Below are 17,488 nucleotides of genomic sequence, written 5' to 3'. Positions count from 1 at the left end.
CTTTTCTCACATGATGTACTAAAAACTTTGGATTAAGCCAGTCAGGTGGATGCAGTATTTCTTGATTTCAGAAAAGTATTTGAGTCAATGCCACATCTACGCTTATTGTCAAAAGTATGATCATATGGCATGCATATTGCAAAATTTGTTACTGTCATCTTCAATTTTTTTTGGTCCTGTCCTCCTCAGTTGCGCGTAATACTACGGTATGTTGATGATTTTCACTTATGGACCGTCTGACAGCAACTGAATAAAACACAATTTTAGTGCCATACGCGTTTCGCCTTTATTTTCTGCAAGGCATCATCAGTGGCCTGTAATATGTACATATGTTAGCTATTTTATTTACATTTTTGTCATTGTGCCTATAGGTTATAAACAGAACTGTTTATAACCTATAGGTTATTTACATTTTTGTCATTGTGCCTATAGGTTATAAACAGAACTGTTTATAACCTATAGGCACAATGACAAAAATGTAAATAAAATAGCTAACATATGTACATATTACAGGCCACTGATGATGCCTTGCAGAAAATAAAGGCGAAACGCGTATGGCACTAAAATTGTGTTTTATTCAGTTGCTGTCAGACGGTCCATAAGTGAAAATCATCAACATACCGTAGTATTTGTTACTGTATTGGGGACTTTTTAGTAGTGAGGGTGCAGTATGTTATCTTTGTCAAATGTAGAAGTAACTTCAGGTATGCCACAAGGAAATGTGTTGAGACTCTTGCTGTTCATATTGTACATTAATGACAATGTCAATAGTGATCTCAGACTTTTTGCAGATAACACAGTTATCTGCAGTGAAGTACTATCTGAAAGAAGCTGCATAAATATTTGGTCAGACCTTGATAAGATTTAAATGTGGTATAAAGAGTGCCAAATCACTTTGCTAACTTGCTTTAAATGTTAAGGAATGTAAAATTATACAATTCACAAAATGAAAAAAATTTATTATCCTATTACTATAATACAATCAGTCACAGTTGATATTGGTCAACTCCTGCAAATACCTAGCTGTGAAACTTGGCACAGATATGAAATGGAATGATCACATAGGCTCAGCTGTGGATGAATCAGATGGTAGACTTTCGTTTATTGGTAGAAAACTGGGAAAATGTGATCAGTCTACAAAAACAATTGTGTACGAATCACTTGTGCGACCCACTCTGAATATTCCAAGTGTATGGGACCCATACCAAATAGCCCTAACAGGGGATGTTGGGCATAAACAGAGAAGGGCAGCATGAGTAATCACAGATTTGTTTTTATCCATGGGAGAGCATCACAGAGCTTCTGAAGAAACCAAACTGGCAGACTCTTCAAGATACACATAAACTATCCCAAGACAACCTACTTACAAAGTTTCAATAACTGGCTTTAAATGATGGTTCCAGAAATATATTAGAATCCTCTTTTTTTTTGCTGCCATAGGGACTGTGAGTCAAGATTAGATTAATTACAGCACACACAGATGCATTTAAACAATCATTCTTCCCACAATCCTTATGTGAATCGAACAGAAAGAAACCCTAATAACTGGTACAGTGGAACATACCATCTGCTGTGCACTTCACAGTGGTTTGCAGAGTATAGATTTAGATGTAGATGTACAATTTCTGTATTACTGTTGTTACAAAGCTTTAATCAGTGAGAATAAGCAGCATAAAAATATTTATCAATTGCTATATGTCCAAATTTTGATACATGTATCACCCTCTGTGTTACCATTTGTAGTATCTTGAAGGAGAATGCCATAGCAAGTAGTTTGTATGTATACACCCAGATCTTCTTATATGCAAACATAAAATCATTTTTCCCAATATATATGAACTGCCATTTTTCCAAATATCATTTATATTCTATATTATTTAGTGCATGGAAAAGCAACTGAAAAATGTAACATTTATGAAACAGAAAAATTAGATAGAAGGTAAACATGAAAATATTAACATATTAAAATGTAGTTATGTCAAATGAACATTAAGAGTAACTACACAATAGCATTTGAAAAGACCTTAATGAAGTCATTTCAGCCTCCTAGAAAATTCCATTTTGAGTATTCACAAATGGCATAGTGTGTTGTTTGCTCCAGTGTGTAACAATGGGATTCGAGGCTGTATACAATCCCCCATTTATAAAATGATGCTTTGCATCTTGAATGCCTAGCTCTGCTGCAGTTTAGGTGGTTTGAAATATTTTTTGATGAATGCATGCTGTTGGTGGCATTGTTGGCTCCATTTGATTTGCCAGGCATTGTCCAGAAAATATTGTTCATGTAGTTCTCTAGCACTCTTTTAAATTTCAATGACTATGTTAGTGGATTAGTGGAAACTGTTGACATATCACACATGCATTTTAGACAAAGCTTGATATGTGGAAGCTGAGAAAGAATTTTGTTGATCTGAGACTTTACATTCCTTATTCTGCTCCAAGTTCATTATATTTTGTCAGTACCTCACTTTTTTTGTTTCTTTGGCTGCTACTTGTGCTGTTTTCCCTTTTTATCACTTGTCACTTTTCAGTTTTTCAACTCTTTTTCATTACTGTTTCACAGCTAAGTTTTCTCATGTACATCTGTCCCGTCAGTCCAAAAAGTTTCAAAACTAGAGTAATAAAATGTAGAGAAGAGTTAAGATGGCGGTTTAGTGCTTCAAATGCTCTTCATAGTCTCCCCCTACATGTGTGACTTGATATGTATCCTGTAGGTATGCCTGTAAGAGGCTTTTGGCTATTCCTCTGATACCATAAGCTTCGATTTTATGAAGTAGCAGCTCATCAGATACTGTGTCAAGTGCACATGATAATCTGGCAACAAATATGTCATCTTTTCTTTCTCATTCAACTTCATAAATGTTGTATGTATTAGTTCACACATGGCAGATGTTGTTGAGAAGCCTTTTTCCTCTGACAAAAAAGCTTTCTAACCTTATTGCAGTAATCTTTTCTAATACTATGTTGGTAGTTTTCAACTTCATCATATTACCTTTTTGTGCAATGGCTTCACTATTGTATATTTTAATTCAGAAGGAAACACATCTTCATTCAAATTTTCATTGAAGAGGTGGCCCATAACAGGAATGAGTGAATGTTGGCATCTTTTTAAGATAATGAAGGAAGTTTCATCAATCTAGTAGAGACTTTGTTTTCCATTTTATTTATCAGTTATTCTCTTTGTCTTCAGTGTTTTCTGCACAATATATATCATTCTGTGTCTCAAACTGCAGTGTGGACTTGAACTTCTCATATGTATGTTGAGAATTGTGCATGCTCAGTAATTCCATTGTCTGGCAAAGATGACCAGAGAGGTGAAGTTTTATTATATAAACTCTGCAGTTTTCTAAGTTGGTGTAAAAGTGATCTATACAGCTAGAGGAACTCAAATACATCATGTCATGCATGTGCATACTTCAGATTGAGACTGAAGGCTGTCATTCAACCTAAAGACAAATAAACTGAATGATTGTACTTGATAGGGTCACCCAAGTACTGTGAAAAGTGATTGTGTAATACGTAAAATTTTAAGAAAAAATAGAAAAGTAGGAGATGAGATACTGGTAGACATAAAGCTGTGAGAATAATTTGTAAGTTTTATTTGGGTAGCTCAGTTAGCAGAGAACTTGCCCACAAAAGGAAAAGGCTGTAGGTTCAAGTCACAGTCTGGTATACTATTTTAATCTGCCAGGAAGTTTCAATTAATGGTGACACATCCTGTTGACATTTGTTTGTATCTTTTATTTACATTTTCTTTGCATGGAGCTGTCACAGTGACGGCTCTTGTAAACTTCAGAAATAACAGTATGACAATAATTAAAAACTAAACTAAGCTCCACCTGAACAGACCACGAAGGCCAAATTATACCAACTGGCCACCATGCCATCCTCAGCCCACAAGCATCACTGGATGTGGCTATGGAGGGGCATGTGGACAACACTCTGCTCTCCTGGCTGTATGTCAGTTTGTGAGATCAGAGCCACTACTTCTAAACTCTAGTAGCTCATCAGTTTGCCTCACAAGGGCCATTTGCACCCCATTTGCCAACAGCACTTGGTAGACTGGATGATCACCTTCCAAGTGCTAGCCCAGCTTGACAGCACTTATCTTTGGTGATCTGATGGGAACTGGCATTACCACTGTGACAAGGCCACTGGCATGATAATAATTACACTTACAAAATATCTTACAAACTACAACTGCTGCATCTTGTATCTATTTTATACATTTAACAATAGATGACAGGAAGACTTTATAGAATCATGTGATCATGATGCAGTTATACATAGAATATTTATGTCTAGGTCACACTTAATTTCTTATAATTACATGTTTCCGCAGACTGTCAGCATCACAACTGTAGTAAGCCAAAAAAGAATAAGCATGGAATACAACTTATTACATATGTTACTATAAAGGACACAATTTCAGAAACTGATAAAAGACAAATAAAGCAGACAAATATGAAAGATACATATCAGTAACTTAAAAAATAAATACAACATATTACATCAAAAAGTACATGTTCACACAGGCATGTTCTACTGGTAACAAATCAACAAGTGAGAAAGTAAATTGTTAATCCATTGCCAAGTGGAACTCTAAACTCAAGAAAAGTGCACTCTAATTTAACAGAAGAATCACAGGTTTGAACATAATTAAAATACAAATTACATTAAAAATATGTGTTACCTTTGGGTTTCAATAATGCAATGTCATTTGTCACATGCTTATGGATTAATGGATAAACACATACATACTTAAATGTTGTAAGCTTTACCAAACATGAAGTTACGTAAGGATAAGACATTATGAGAAAGAAACTTTCCTAGCAAGTTAAAACTATGTGCCAGGCAGGAAATGAAAAATGGGACTTTTATCTTTCATAGGAAGTGTTCTATCAACTGAGCTATGCAAGCACAATTGATGTCCCAACCTCACAGCTTTTCTTCCACCTGTACCTCAACTCCTGGAAACAAGCCATGTCTCCACAATATCCCTTTTTTGGTAGTTGAAGTCTCATAAGGTACGCCAAAGAACTTCTGTGAAGTTTGGAAGATAGGAGATGTGATACTGGTAGAGAATAATCTGAGAGACTGAGTCATGAGTAATGTTTTATAGCTCAGTTGGTTGTGCAATTGCTCGTTAATGGCAAAGGTCCCAGGTTTGAATCCCAATCTGGCACACAATTTTAATCTTCCAGGAAAGTTTCAAATCAGCATAAACTCTGCTGCAGAGTGGAAACAAATTATGGAATTATGAGACAGTTTTATAACAAAATGGCAGCAAACATTAAAATAATATTGGGTGAAGGAAGAATACTAACTGCAGCCCAAACTTGTGGTGGACCTGAATGAAGGAGTGCAACTTGAAGAGCAGTCAGATCTCAAATAAAGGTGCACTAAATAAGATATTTTGCTTTTTAAAGATATATTCAACACAAGATAAAACTAATAAGAAAGACACAAACAAATCACATACAAAATAACGTGAAGAAACTATATAAAACATTGAAGTAGCATGATTCGGAAGAGTAAGGCCACAGATTGTTGTGAGAAATTGCAGAGCATGAAAATACAGTTAAAAAAATCAGTAGCTAAAGGACATTGCAAGTGTAAAGTATAAAAGTCAACCACTGCACAACATTCTTTCAAAGCCATGAGAAAGTAGAGCTTGCAGGTGTTTTGACATCATAACAAGTCATAAAAAATATCAAACAACCAGTTGTTACTAAAATCAGTGTGCTCATTTAACACATTCTGACTGTAAATACTTTAGGAATACACACCTAAAAGTAGAATCATTAACTCATTGACAGGAAAAAAGAAAGAGAGAGAGAGGAGGAGGAGGAGGAGAAGAAGAAGAAAGAAAGAAAGAAAGAAAGAAAGCTTGCTAACTTCTAGAATAATCCTTCTTTGAGCTAGTGTAAAAACTCACACAGGCACACCTTTGCCCCTACATGAAACCACTTGGACACACAGTGCCAGGTCTGTCTAGGATGAAGTGGGGGTTGTGTTGCATGGTGTCACTAGTGGGAGAGAGAGGTGGAAGGCAGGGAGAGGGGTTGGGGGTGGGTTGCTAGTGGCTCAGAAGGAGGCAGCCACTTCCTGGCTGGGTTGGTTACAGGAACTGAGGATGTGTTGCAACAATAACTCCCATCTGCATAGTTGTGAAGCGACCATTGAAATTGAGCATGATATGCTCATCTGCATTTTGCACCATCAGATGGTCAACTTTGTTTTTGGCTACAGTTTTCTGATGGTCATTCATCCTTGTGGACAACTAGTTGGTAGTCATTCTGGCATAAAAAGCTGTACAGTGTTTGCAGCAGACTTGGTATACAATATGGCTGCTTTCACAGGTGACTCAGCATCTGAAGCGATAATGGAAGCCTGTGGCATGACTGGAGTAGGAGGTGCTAGTTGGGTGGATTAGTGAGATCTTACACCTGACTCTTTCACAGAGTACCACTTGAGAAGGGGTGGAAATGATCTTGGGTAAGATATCCCTCATAACAGCATGATGGTAGATAATTGAAACTGTGACAAAGGACAGGGTTCACTCGTTTGCAGCTGATTCTTGTGGGTGGTGAGAGGATTGGGAGTGTGTGAGGATGTGGCACAGGAGATCTGTTTGTGGTGGGTTTTGGGCATAGTGCATGTCTGTGAAGGCCTTTGTGTGACTGTAAGCATACTAGGCAAGCGTGTCACCCATGGGTGGTCAGGATGACTGGGAGGGATTTATGATGTTGAATGGATGGCAACTGTTGAAATGTAGTTACTGTTGGTGGCTAGTGGATTTAAAGTGGACAGAGTCATCAGAGGTGGAGGTCAATGTCCAGGAAGGTGACACTATGGGTTGAGGGGGACAAGGTGATGCATATGGGAGAGAAGGTGTTGAGGTTGTGAAAGACTGACAATAGGGTTGGCACTTTGGGTTGAGGAGGACAAGGTGATGCATATGGGAGAGAAGGTGTTGAGGTTGTGAAAGACTGACAATAGGGTGTCTTGGCCCTAAGACCAGGTCATGAAGGTATCATCAGTAAACTTGAAACAGGCTAGGGTTTGGGAATTTTGGGAGGCTAGGAAGCTTTCTTCTAGATGACCCATAAACAGGTTGGCATATGAAGGTGCCTTGCAGGCAGGGCAGTTTCAAAAAGATTTTTCCATACAGAGGACAAATCATTTGGCTCCCTTTCCCCCTCCCACCCTCCTTACCCATACAGACCTAAGTTACTTTTCTGTGTGCTCTTATCAAGACTTTTATGAATAAATCCAAATCTAGTGACTTTTTTCAAATAAATTTTACATAGATAAATCTCTGTAACAGAAATATATTTCTTTATCTTACTCCAGTGCTAAACACTAAAATACCAACGATTTATTTCTATTTAAGATAATCTCTGAGATTTTGTTAGCTTTATTTTATTTTTTATGGTTTTACTATGGGAGAAAAAACTAGACAGTGTAATTTTCTATGTTCAGTTAAATTGTGCTATTGACTAAAATGAGTGAAAAGCGTGCAAATATAAAATTTTGTTATTTTATTTTAGTTTATTAATAGAAGTTTTTAACTTTATAATTTCCAAGTTATTTCATTTTCTACCAGAAAAAGTCTGGGAGCAATATGATAAAACATCGATATATCTTTGATTTGTCTAGATTGTCAGTTTGTAAAATACCCATCACATTAATTTAACCACTGCCCATGTTTGACATCAACATATTTTAATCACTCACAGATGGCAAGTGGCAGCTTTAGCAATGGAGGACACATAAAGTTTGTTGGGGCACATGGAAAACAGTGCAGCTGTCATCGTTTTACCTGATGTCCAAAAAAGGGCATGACATTGGATTTTGAGGCAAACATGGAACCATTTCTAAAATGGCTAAGCCTGTAAACACTTCATGTGGCTCTTTGGTTAAAATATACCATCTATGGCAAGATAGCACTTCCAATACTGGATCAAGGCAACTGTGGTCAACCATGGACCATGGATGACAATGGTTACCAATGGCTGCAGAGATGTGTACAGGCAAATAGATTACAACTGTTGAGGAGCTGACTGCCCAGATGAACTACCAACAGAGTCTCCTCAAGGAACTTCACTTAATGTTGTTGTATATGGGCCTTCACAGCAGGCACTTGGTTCAAGTACCCAAGCTGACTGCTGTTCCTCAGCAATGAAGGGTGGAATCTGCTCACCATTACTGCAACTTATTGTCCACTGAATGCCAACAGGGGCCCTTTTCAGGTGAATCACATTTTGTGCTCCATTGTACCATGGCTATTGAATCACCAGAAGGGTCAAGATTAAAGGAAGGAAGTTATGAAGTGGGGCTCTATGGCATCCACCAGCAGCAAAATTCAGTGTGTCTCACAGCTTGCAGCATATGTGCATGGTTCAAAGATCACTGTGATAAACTGATCATACTCCCATGGCCACAAAACACCCCAGATTTAAACCCAATCCAGAATCTGTGGGCTCACCTTGATTGGGGTGTTCACACCACATATCCTTAGCCAAGAAATCTAGTGCAGCTGGTGACACCATCAGGGTCATCATACTCCAAATGCCTTTTGGTGCCTCTGAGAGCCTCAATTACCCTCTTTCTAGATGTTTCACAGTGCTCTGCACTGCAAAAAGTGGTTACTCAGGCTTTTGATAGGCAGTCACACTAATGTTGCTGGACAGTGTACTTTTACTAGTTTCAAATGTATTAACAATCATCTCAAGATCATTATATGTCATTACTAACTGTAACACATCACTTGTTTTAAATTCAAGTACTGCATTATTTTTTAATGATTCAGTGCTTGATTGTACAACATGTGACATGTTACACTCTGTAACATTATTTTGTGATCTGAAGATGATTGCTAGCACAATGGAAATTGGACATATAATTCTACAAACTCACTGCCTAGACAATTAAAGGTTATTAATGTCAACACAGTATTCATTGCATTACATTTCTGTAATAATACTTTTCATGTCCTTACCATTCTGTTTTGGAAACATTTATTTTTCACTGATCAGGACACCTCTTCCTTTTCCAGGAGGGACCATCACCCTTGGTCTCATCATGGTCATTTGCAACTGCTACAGTGCATTTGACTTCTTGCAGAATTCCTACTGTTTCAATTATTCCCACTTCATCTGTACCATCTCTTGCATTTAAACCATCCACAAAATAACTTATTTTCTTCAAAACATTCATTCAAATATGTCAACAAATGTCCTACTGATAAGCTGAACTGTCCTTACCAGTGTCTATTTCGACAATGCATTGGCAGCAAGAGCTTCATTGTTGTGTACGCATTCGCTACAGCGCAGCCAACCTAATTCTGAATAAGAAAAATAATCCTTTGAATTGTAACAAACTGAAAAGAAACTTTGAATGTCTAGATTGGTAAGTCTGATGTCAGTTGGTATTCCTTGCATCTGGACATGGCATGATGACCAGCATGCGTATTGAATTTGGTTGGTTTTGCAAACGTTGGACTCTTAGTGGGATTTGAACTCAAAGGCAATGTGCAGTTAGCAGCTTTTGCAACTGAATACGATTTTCCACAGCCAATTTCAATGGTTTATTGTAGGGTTTGCACCCTGAAACCTATTCCATCGTTCCAGGACTGAAAAAAATTTATATGGTAGTGCACTCCAGTCAAAATCAACAAAAAATGCATTTAGCAGCATTTGAATCTGGCCTGCTCGTGTACAATTTGTTATTATTGGAACTTCACAGTCATTTGTGAAACTGCTAGGATAGATTTTGTTACTGTCAGTACTGATAAAAATTTAGTCTGTGAACAATATAGTGGTCTAGGAATTTAGAAATGTTTCTGGAACCATTTTATGGGCATACACTGGCTATATCCTATTTACAAGTACAAGCACTATACTGAAAATCATGGAAAATTATGAAAACCTTAATTAAAGGCTTAATCCAATTAATGAAGTATGCCAACCCATGTTGTGTATAAAAATTAGGTCAGCAAAAGTGTAATGTCAAAGACAAGAATCTAAAATGCAAAGAGGCACTATCTGTTATGGAAAATGTAACAGTTTTTGTAGTTTACTGTTGATTATATTGTAAGTTAATTAGTTTCACCAAATTTGAACTATTTTTCTGAAAAGTTGGAATGCCAGTCTTTATAATGTATAATGTGTGGTGTCACTAAGCCCATAAAGACATATTTTCTTAAGCAATATTTGCTACGTTTTATGGCAATGAAAAGTTTAATCATTCATATATTTTGATTAGTATCACTTTCATACAAAAATACATATATTAGAAGTATTGGAACATTAAAACCAATATTCTGAACACTGAATCTAAGTGAAATGAAGTGTAGAGAATATTTTGAAACATTTATGTACATACCACGTGTAAATTTCATAAGTAACACTATCCAGATAGGATGAAGATCAGAAAAAAATTAGTTGTTACCAGGAGTTGAAATCATAACAGATGGAGTAATCCCAGTTTGTTATGTCTCAAAGTCTAGTTGGTTTCTGAGACACTGAATATTTAAGTGAATCATCTTTAAGGGTGTTACATTTTCTTGTTGATTTGTCACTTTGTTCAAATTACATTTAATTATGTCACATTGTTGCAGTAACTAATTTCACTAACTGCCTCTTTAGGACTGTGTTTCAATAATTGGTCACTTATTTCAGAACAGCTTTTCTTCAAGCAAACAGGACTCAGACACATCGGAAATACATCCTTGAACTCTTACATGTTGGCTCTTTATTCTAAAAGAAGCCTCTTGGTTGTAGTCTAGGCCAATTGGACCCTCATTCTTTTTAGCTTTGTGGCACAGCTTACTTATTTGGGAGAGAAGCTTACCTGTCCCTTTGTGCAGTCAATGGCTGTTGTGTTCATTACAATTTATTTTACCTGGATTTAGCAAATGTTCATAGTTAAACTTATCACTGCATTTTTTGGCTCTGAATTGTAATACTGAACTTCTTTGTTTATACGTAACCATTGTGGCAAATCATATCACACTGACATGTTTTTGATGATGGTATTTGTATCAAATAGCAGAGGGAGGCACACAAAGAGGATGAGGGAATGTGAGAGGGGAGGAGGTGATAAGACGAGGGGCCAGAAACTATTGGGTGGAAATTGTAGGGACAGTAGGTTGCCATAGGCTGAGAGGCCAGAATATTTTCTGGAGTGGAGAATGTGTTGTAAGGATAACTCCCACGTGAGCGGTTCATAAAGGTGGAAATCAAGCATATTATGTTCTGCAGCATTTAGTGGTATAGGGTGGTGTACTTTGCTTCTGGCCACAGTTTGGTGGTGGCCATTCATTCCGATGGACAGTTGGTTGGTAGAAATACCAATGTAAGAAAAACTGTGCAGCTCAGCTGGTACACAACATGACTGCTTTCACAGGCAGCCCTGCCTTTGAAGTGGTAAGATAAGCCTATGAGAGTTCTGGAATAGGAAGGGCTGGGAGGGTGGATTGGAAAGGTCTTGAACCTAGGACATTGTGGAGGTTGGTTAGGAGATGAAACACCACATTGGCAGGGCTGAGAAGGATCTTGGGTAGGATGTCCTTCATTTTTCAGGGCATGACGATAGCTAATCAAAGCCCTGATGTATAATTTAGTGCAGTTACTTCAATTCAGGGTGGTTTTGGGTGACAAAGGGGGCATTCTTTTGTAGCTGGGTTAGGTTAGGTTAGGTTAGGTTAGGTTGGGTTAGGTTGGGTTTGGCTCTTGGAGATGGTGGGAGGATTAAGGGTGAGTGGGGAAATGGCACATGTCTGTGCATGTCTTTGCACGCCTGTATGCATTTTTACTTATCTTTTTTGTTATCCAGCCCCTCCCAAGCAACTAACAACTTTATTTCATTTCCTACCCATTTCCTAAGGCATTCCCATTTTCCCAATGCCATCCCTGCCACATTGGACCCCTGCTCTATCTTTGTGCACCAGTTCAGAAAGATATCTCTTTCCTTGGCTAAAATCCCACCCCACATCCTGTTCTTTAAATGCTGCTTAAACCATGGAATCCTGCCCAATGGCCTAACCAAAAAAATTCCTTTCTCCAGATCAGACTTGTCCTTTCATAATGGCATCCACCTTTTCAGAGTCCACCAAACTCTATCCCTTACATACTGCAAAAACACATTTCCATGGCACAGGCATCCCAGAACCTCCTCTGCTCCCTCTGCAAGATAATGCTACTCTGCAGTCCCTATTCCATACATCACATTTCTGAAATTGAGTCCATTGCTCTCCAGCACCTGGGAGAGCTTTCCAGACACCACCTCCATAAGTTACCCAACATGCTGACATCCTACTGCTGCCATGGGGCACCACTATCCAGTCCTTATCCTACTCAAAGTGTTTCTCCTCGTCAACCTCTCATAGCACCCAGACCCTGCCTGACAGACCTTTTCAACATGACACATCCCCGAAGACTCCCTACCATCATTCCAAATCTAGAGTCCCACAATCTTGTAATATTGTTGTTAATCTTTCCATCAAATTACTCAGCCCCAAAGAAGTTTCAGTCCTGTCCAAAGGACTCACTTTTAGCACTACACCCATATTTAACCATACTGTACTTGTCAAAGATGTACTCTCCTTCTCATCCCTGTAATGGAAACATTTCTTTGCCACCAATTTCTCCAACCAAATCCAACCTAATTCCAACATTGAACCCAGCCTCTCCCAGATCACGCCACCATCCTACAAGTGTAATCCTCCCCCACTTCCACCTAACCTGCCCCAGACCACTTTCCAGGAATTCCTTACCTCAAAATTGGCCTCACCATCCTTCCCCAGGAACCTTCCTCAGAAAACCAACCTTTCAGCAGAGGAAAGGACAGCCATACACAGTGTGACCTAATAATCCTCCCTACTGACAAAGGCTCCACTACTGTCATGATGCATCACAGTGACTATCAAGCAGAAGGGCTCTGCTAATTGTCTGACCCATCCACCTATAAACTCTGCCTTAGTGATCCCATCCCAGGAGTACAACATAACCTCCAATCCCTATTTAAATCCTTAGGCTCTTTCCAGAACCTCTCCCCTGACTCCAGTTCCCTCATCACCCTTGCGACACCCTGCACAAGCACATTCTACATACTCCCCAAAATTCACAAACCCAACACCTTGGTTGCCCCATTGTAGCTGATTATTGTGCCCCCGTGGAAAAGATTTCAGCCCTCACTGACCAACACCTCCAACCAATTGCCTGTAATCTAGCCTCCCATGTTAAAGGTACAAACTACTTCCTTCACCAACTCTCAGCCATCTTGAAACCTTTACCTCCTGTTTGCCTATTGGATCACTGTTGATGCCACTTCCCTATGCATCAACATCCCACATGCCCATGGTCTTGCCACAACTGAACACTACCTCTTCCAATGTTCTTCAGACTCCAGACCCACTACCTCATCCCTCTTTCACCTAACTGACTTTATCCTAACATATAACTACTTCTCCTTTGAAGGGAAGGTATACAAACAAATGCATGACACAGCTTTGGGTACCTGCAAGGCCCTCCTATGCCTACCTGTTTATGAGCCATCTGGAGGAAAATTTCGTAGCATCCGAGAACCCCAAACCTTGCCTGGTTCAGGTTCACTGATGATTTCTTCATAATCTGGACTCAAGACTAAGACAGCTTATTCTCATTCCTCCACAACCTACCAATCAATTCACTTGGTCCTTCTCAACCCAGCATGACAACTCCTTAGATGTTGTTATTGTCCTCTCTGATTGTTCCATCCACACCTCTGACCACATTAAACCCACAAACCACCAACAATACCAACATTTTGACAGCTGTGAACCTTTCCACTCAAAACATCCCTCCCATACAACCTTGTTACCCAGAGATGGCATACCTGCAGTGACAAGAACTCCCTTTCCAAGTATACTGTATGTTTCACCAAGTCCTTTACAGACAGGCACTATCCTTCACACCTAGTCTGCAAACAGATTTCCTGTGCTATTTCCTTACATGCCCCCAGCCCTCCATCAATCTCAAGAGTCAGCTACAAAGCAGTGCCCCCTTTGTCACCCAGTACTGCTCCAGACTGGAACAACTGAACCACATCCTTCATCTGTGCTTTGATTGTCTATCATCATGCCCTGAAATGAGGGACATCCTACCCAAGATCCTTCCCACATCTTCTAAGGTAGTGTTCTATTGCCCACCCAACCTCCACAACATCCTAGTCCATCCCCATGCCACACCCAAACTAAATCCTCTGCCCCATGTATGACATCCCTGTGAAAGACCTAGGTGCAAGACTTGCCCAATTCACCGGCCCAGCACTTCCTGTTCCAGTCCTGTTACCGGTTTATCTTACATAATCAAAAGCCAGGCCACCTGTGAAAGCACCCATTTTGTGTATCAGCTCTGCTACAACCATTGCATAGCTTTTTTTATTGTGGCCAAGAGCAAAGTAGACCACCCTGTGGCACAACAGGCAGCTGAACATAACATGCTTCATTTCAAAGACTGATTCACAATCCAGGACATCTGGATCATTCCCTCAACCACTGGTTTTCTGAACTGTGCAGTTGGGAGTTATCCTTACAACAAAGTCTCTGCTCCAGAAATTATTCCAGCCTCAACCTAAAATAATCTACTGTCTCTACACGTTCCACCAAACAGTTTCCACATCCCCTTTCCTATCATCTCCTCCATATTCACATCCCCTCACCCTCTTTGTGTGCCACCCTCTGCTGATACACCCACCCCTTCCCAGCTCCTCTTCTTTTTCACTCCACTTTCCCCCACACCCCTTTCCCAACCTCTCTGCCCTACAGCCTCCCGACTCTGCACCTGGTGGTAGTTTTGTCATACCTTGTTCATGCTCCATTCTTCTCTTCCACAACCTACAACCTGCTATCCCTTCCCCTTCCTTGCCCCCTCAAGATTGCTGCTTCCTTTCAATGTGGCAGCGGCATTCTGGTCCAAGCCTCCGGAGATGGCAGTCGTGTGTGCGAGAGGTGAGCTTTATTGTGTGAATGAATGTGTGTTCCTTTATCTGTAGAAGGCTTTGGCTGAAACCTAAATGTGTAACAGTCTTTTTGTAATTCCTGTCTGCAACTCAGTGAGTCAAATTTATGATGAGCAGCAATCTGTGTGTTTACTTATATTGTTGATATTCCAAACTGGAGTTTCCATTGTTTGAAAATTTTATGACTCATACAATCACTACCTGTTGCCCAGTTGTGCACACGGAGAAAATTTTGGTATCAGCTCAATGTTTTCAGAAATATGTACTGTATTACAGGACCGTACAAGTTTCATGATGTGCGTGTGGGTACCACATGTGGAACCAGAAAATGATGGTGCCTTCCTGACTGAGGAACCATGGGTTATTATGTCTGCAGGACGCTATAATCAAGTACCTTATCTAACTGGCATCACAAGTTATGAGTTACTTGGCAGAACACAAGGTATGACTTCAAAATATATTAATTCCTCTGAAGCTTCTGTGTTGTTTCAATAGCAGTCACCAAAGTGAGAGCAGGTACCAACTAGGTCAGCTAAGAAAAGCATTCTTTGAAAACACAACTTGTTTTATTCTTCATTTTATATGCTCCTGTAAACAAGTAAACCATAAGTGTCTATGTATTTGTTTTGTGTAGTGTTTGTAATTTTGTGAGCGTTACTATTGATTGGGTGTAGTAGAGTAATAGTTAGGAGCAACATAGCAGCAGTATTTAGATTGTATCTAGCAACTACCGAACTTACAGTATATTTCTTGTTGCATAGCGGAACAAAGTTAAAGACCTATAGGGACTGAGCCTGTTGTAAACACAACAGAATAGTGGGGGAAACTGAGCACTACCTGGAGACAGTTGGGAGCTGAGTTGAATGTGGTTGACTGACTTCAGGGTGCTTTCCTGATCTGCAGTAATGCTGAGACACCTGCAGCAAAAACTGTGGCAGCTCTTCCCTTGAGGACTCTCATGTCATATCACCCTCTGGCCATCCCACACTCACCTGAGTGTTAACAGCAAACCTCTGGGTGGAAGGTAAATGTGAGTACTGGTTGCAGTCTTGCCATACCTTGTTATAGACCCCACAGGCTCTAACAGACAGTGCTCTTCTTTCCTCTTCCCTGCCCTGTCCCAGTGTTTTGTCAATCTTGTGATACATCATGAAGTTTTACATATTTCTTAAAATTTCACTGAGACAGTACAGGATGCCTCATATTTTGGGCCTTGGTATAGTCATATGATATTCCTAAAGGTTCTGGACAAGTGCAGAGAGTGTGTTTGCTGGACATGGAGATGTGAAATGTAAGATGGGTGATGGAGCCCATCAGGAAAATAGCAAGCATGACAGGAAGGCAAGTGTGCATTGTGGTTTCTGGATGTAGAGAGCATCAGACAATGGCTGTTTAATGCACTGGATACAGCCAGTAACAAGTTTGTGAAGTGTGGCCCACATCAGCACAAATGATGCTTCCCCAATTCCAACAGGGAATGACTAAGTTGGTGAAGGCAGCTAACCTCTCACATTGGGTGAAATCTGAGCTAGCATGCTGATTGCAGTCCTTGGTTTGGAGCTCAACAGAAAGCTTAAACAAGATGTTCAGGCAAAACTATGATGCTGTAGGATGCAGATTTCTTGACATTTTTGGGTATAAAACAGCAGGACAGGCATGGACTATACCATGAAAGCGTCTACTAGAGAATCAAAGTCCATGTGGAGTGCACATGTTGGTGTCTTAGGTAGGAGAAGCCCCTCCTTAGATAAAATAAATTAGATGCTGATTTTGGAGAGGATAGAATATAAATCTCATGAAATAAAATCTTAAAGATGGACAAAACATTGAAATCAGAAATCTTAACAGGCTCATTGCCTCAGGAGCCATATTTATTTGTCATTAGCCAACATATGTTGCAACAGACACTGAAAATTTTGCAATTCTGAAGTTTTGCATCAAATTCAATAGTTTGCCATCTTACAGATAGAAATTTGCTTCATAACAGTTAAATTGATGTGCTGCACTTGGAACTTGGAGTGTTACTGGTGTCACTGGTTTGCATTCATGTGCTATCTGTCACCTAGTTGCATGTGTGTCAAATCCAAATAATTTATGATCACTAGTTGTGAAGTGAATTTCTGTAGTGGACCTGCTCTGCAGTGCCACTAAACCATACCATGTGACTTTTTCTCTTTTCCAATAGATGCGGTTGCTAAAAGAGAGCTCTGATCTATTTAAGCTACTAAAATTATGTTATCAGGTTTGTGCTAACTCTTCTGTACTAACATCAATGTCTCCATTGTACAATTACTTTTACAGTTGCAGGTGATGCAAATCACTCACATCCTGTAGCTCACGATAGAGCATAACATGTATGTACCATGCTTTGACATTAGAGACCAAACAACATTTCTCACCATGATTCTACAGTTGTTCCGTCATTTATATTCTTGCCAGTGCCCCTATTCTCATTGACTTCCACAGCACAACCAAGCTGTGA

General features: G+C 39.5%; 1 protein-coding gene across 1 annotated transcript in view; it reads left to right on the top strand.

The window, feature by feature from the left end:
* The window catches only part of LOC126456210 (esterase E4-like), an 80,197-nt gene that overhangs the window by 38,723 nt on the left and 23,986 nt on the right, over nt 1-17,488 (top strand). Inside the window, exon 7 of the mRNA XM_050091964.1 lies at nt 15,283-15,448. Within this exon, the coding sequence (XP_049947921.1) occupies nt 15,283-15,448 (166 nt within the window). The remainder of the gene's footprint in view (nt 1-15,282; nt 15,449-17,488) is intronic.

This window comes from Schistocerca serialis, chromosome 2, assembly GCF_023864345.2.
Source record: "Schistocerca serialis cubense isolate TAMUIC-IGC-003099 chromosome 2, iqSchSeri2.2, whole genome shotgun sequence".
NCBI lineage: Eukaryota > Metazoa > Arthropoda > Insecta > Orthoptera > Acrididae > Schistocerca > Schistocerca serialis.
Note: the sequence above shows the minus strand (reverse complement) of the source record. Positions and strands in the feature narration are given on the sequence as shown.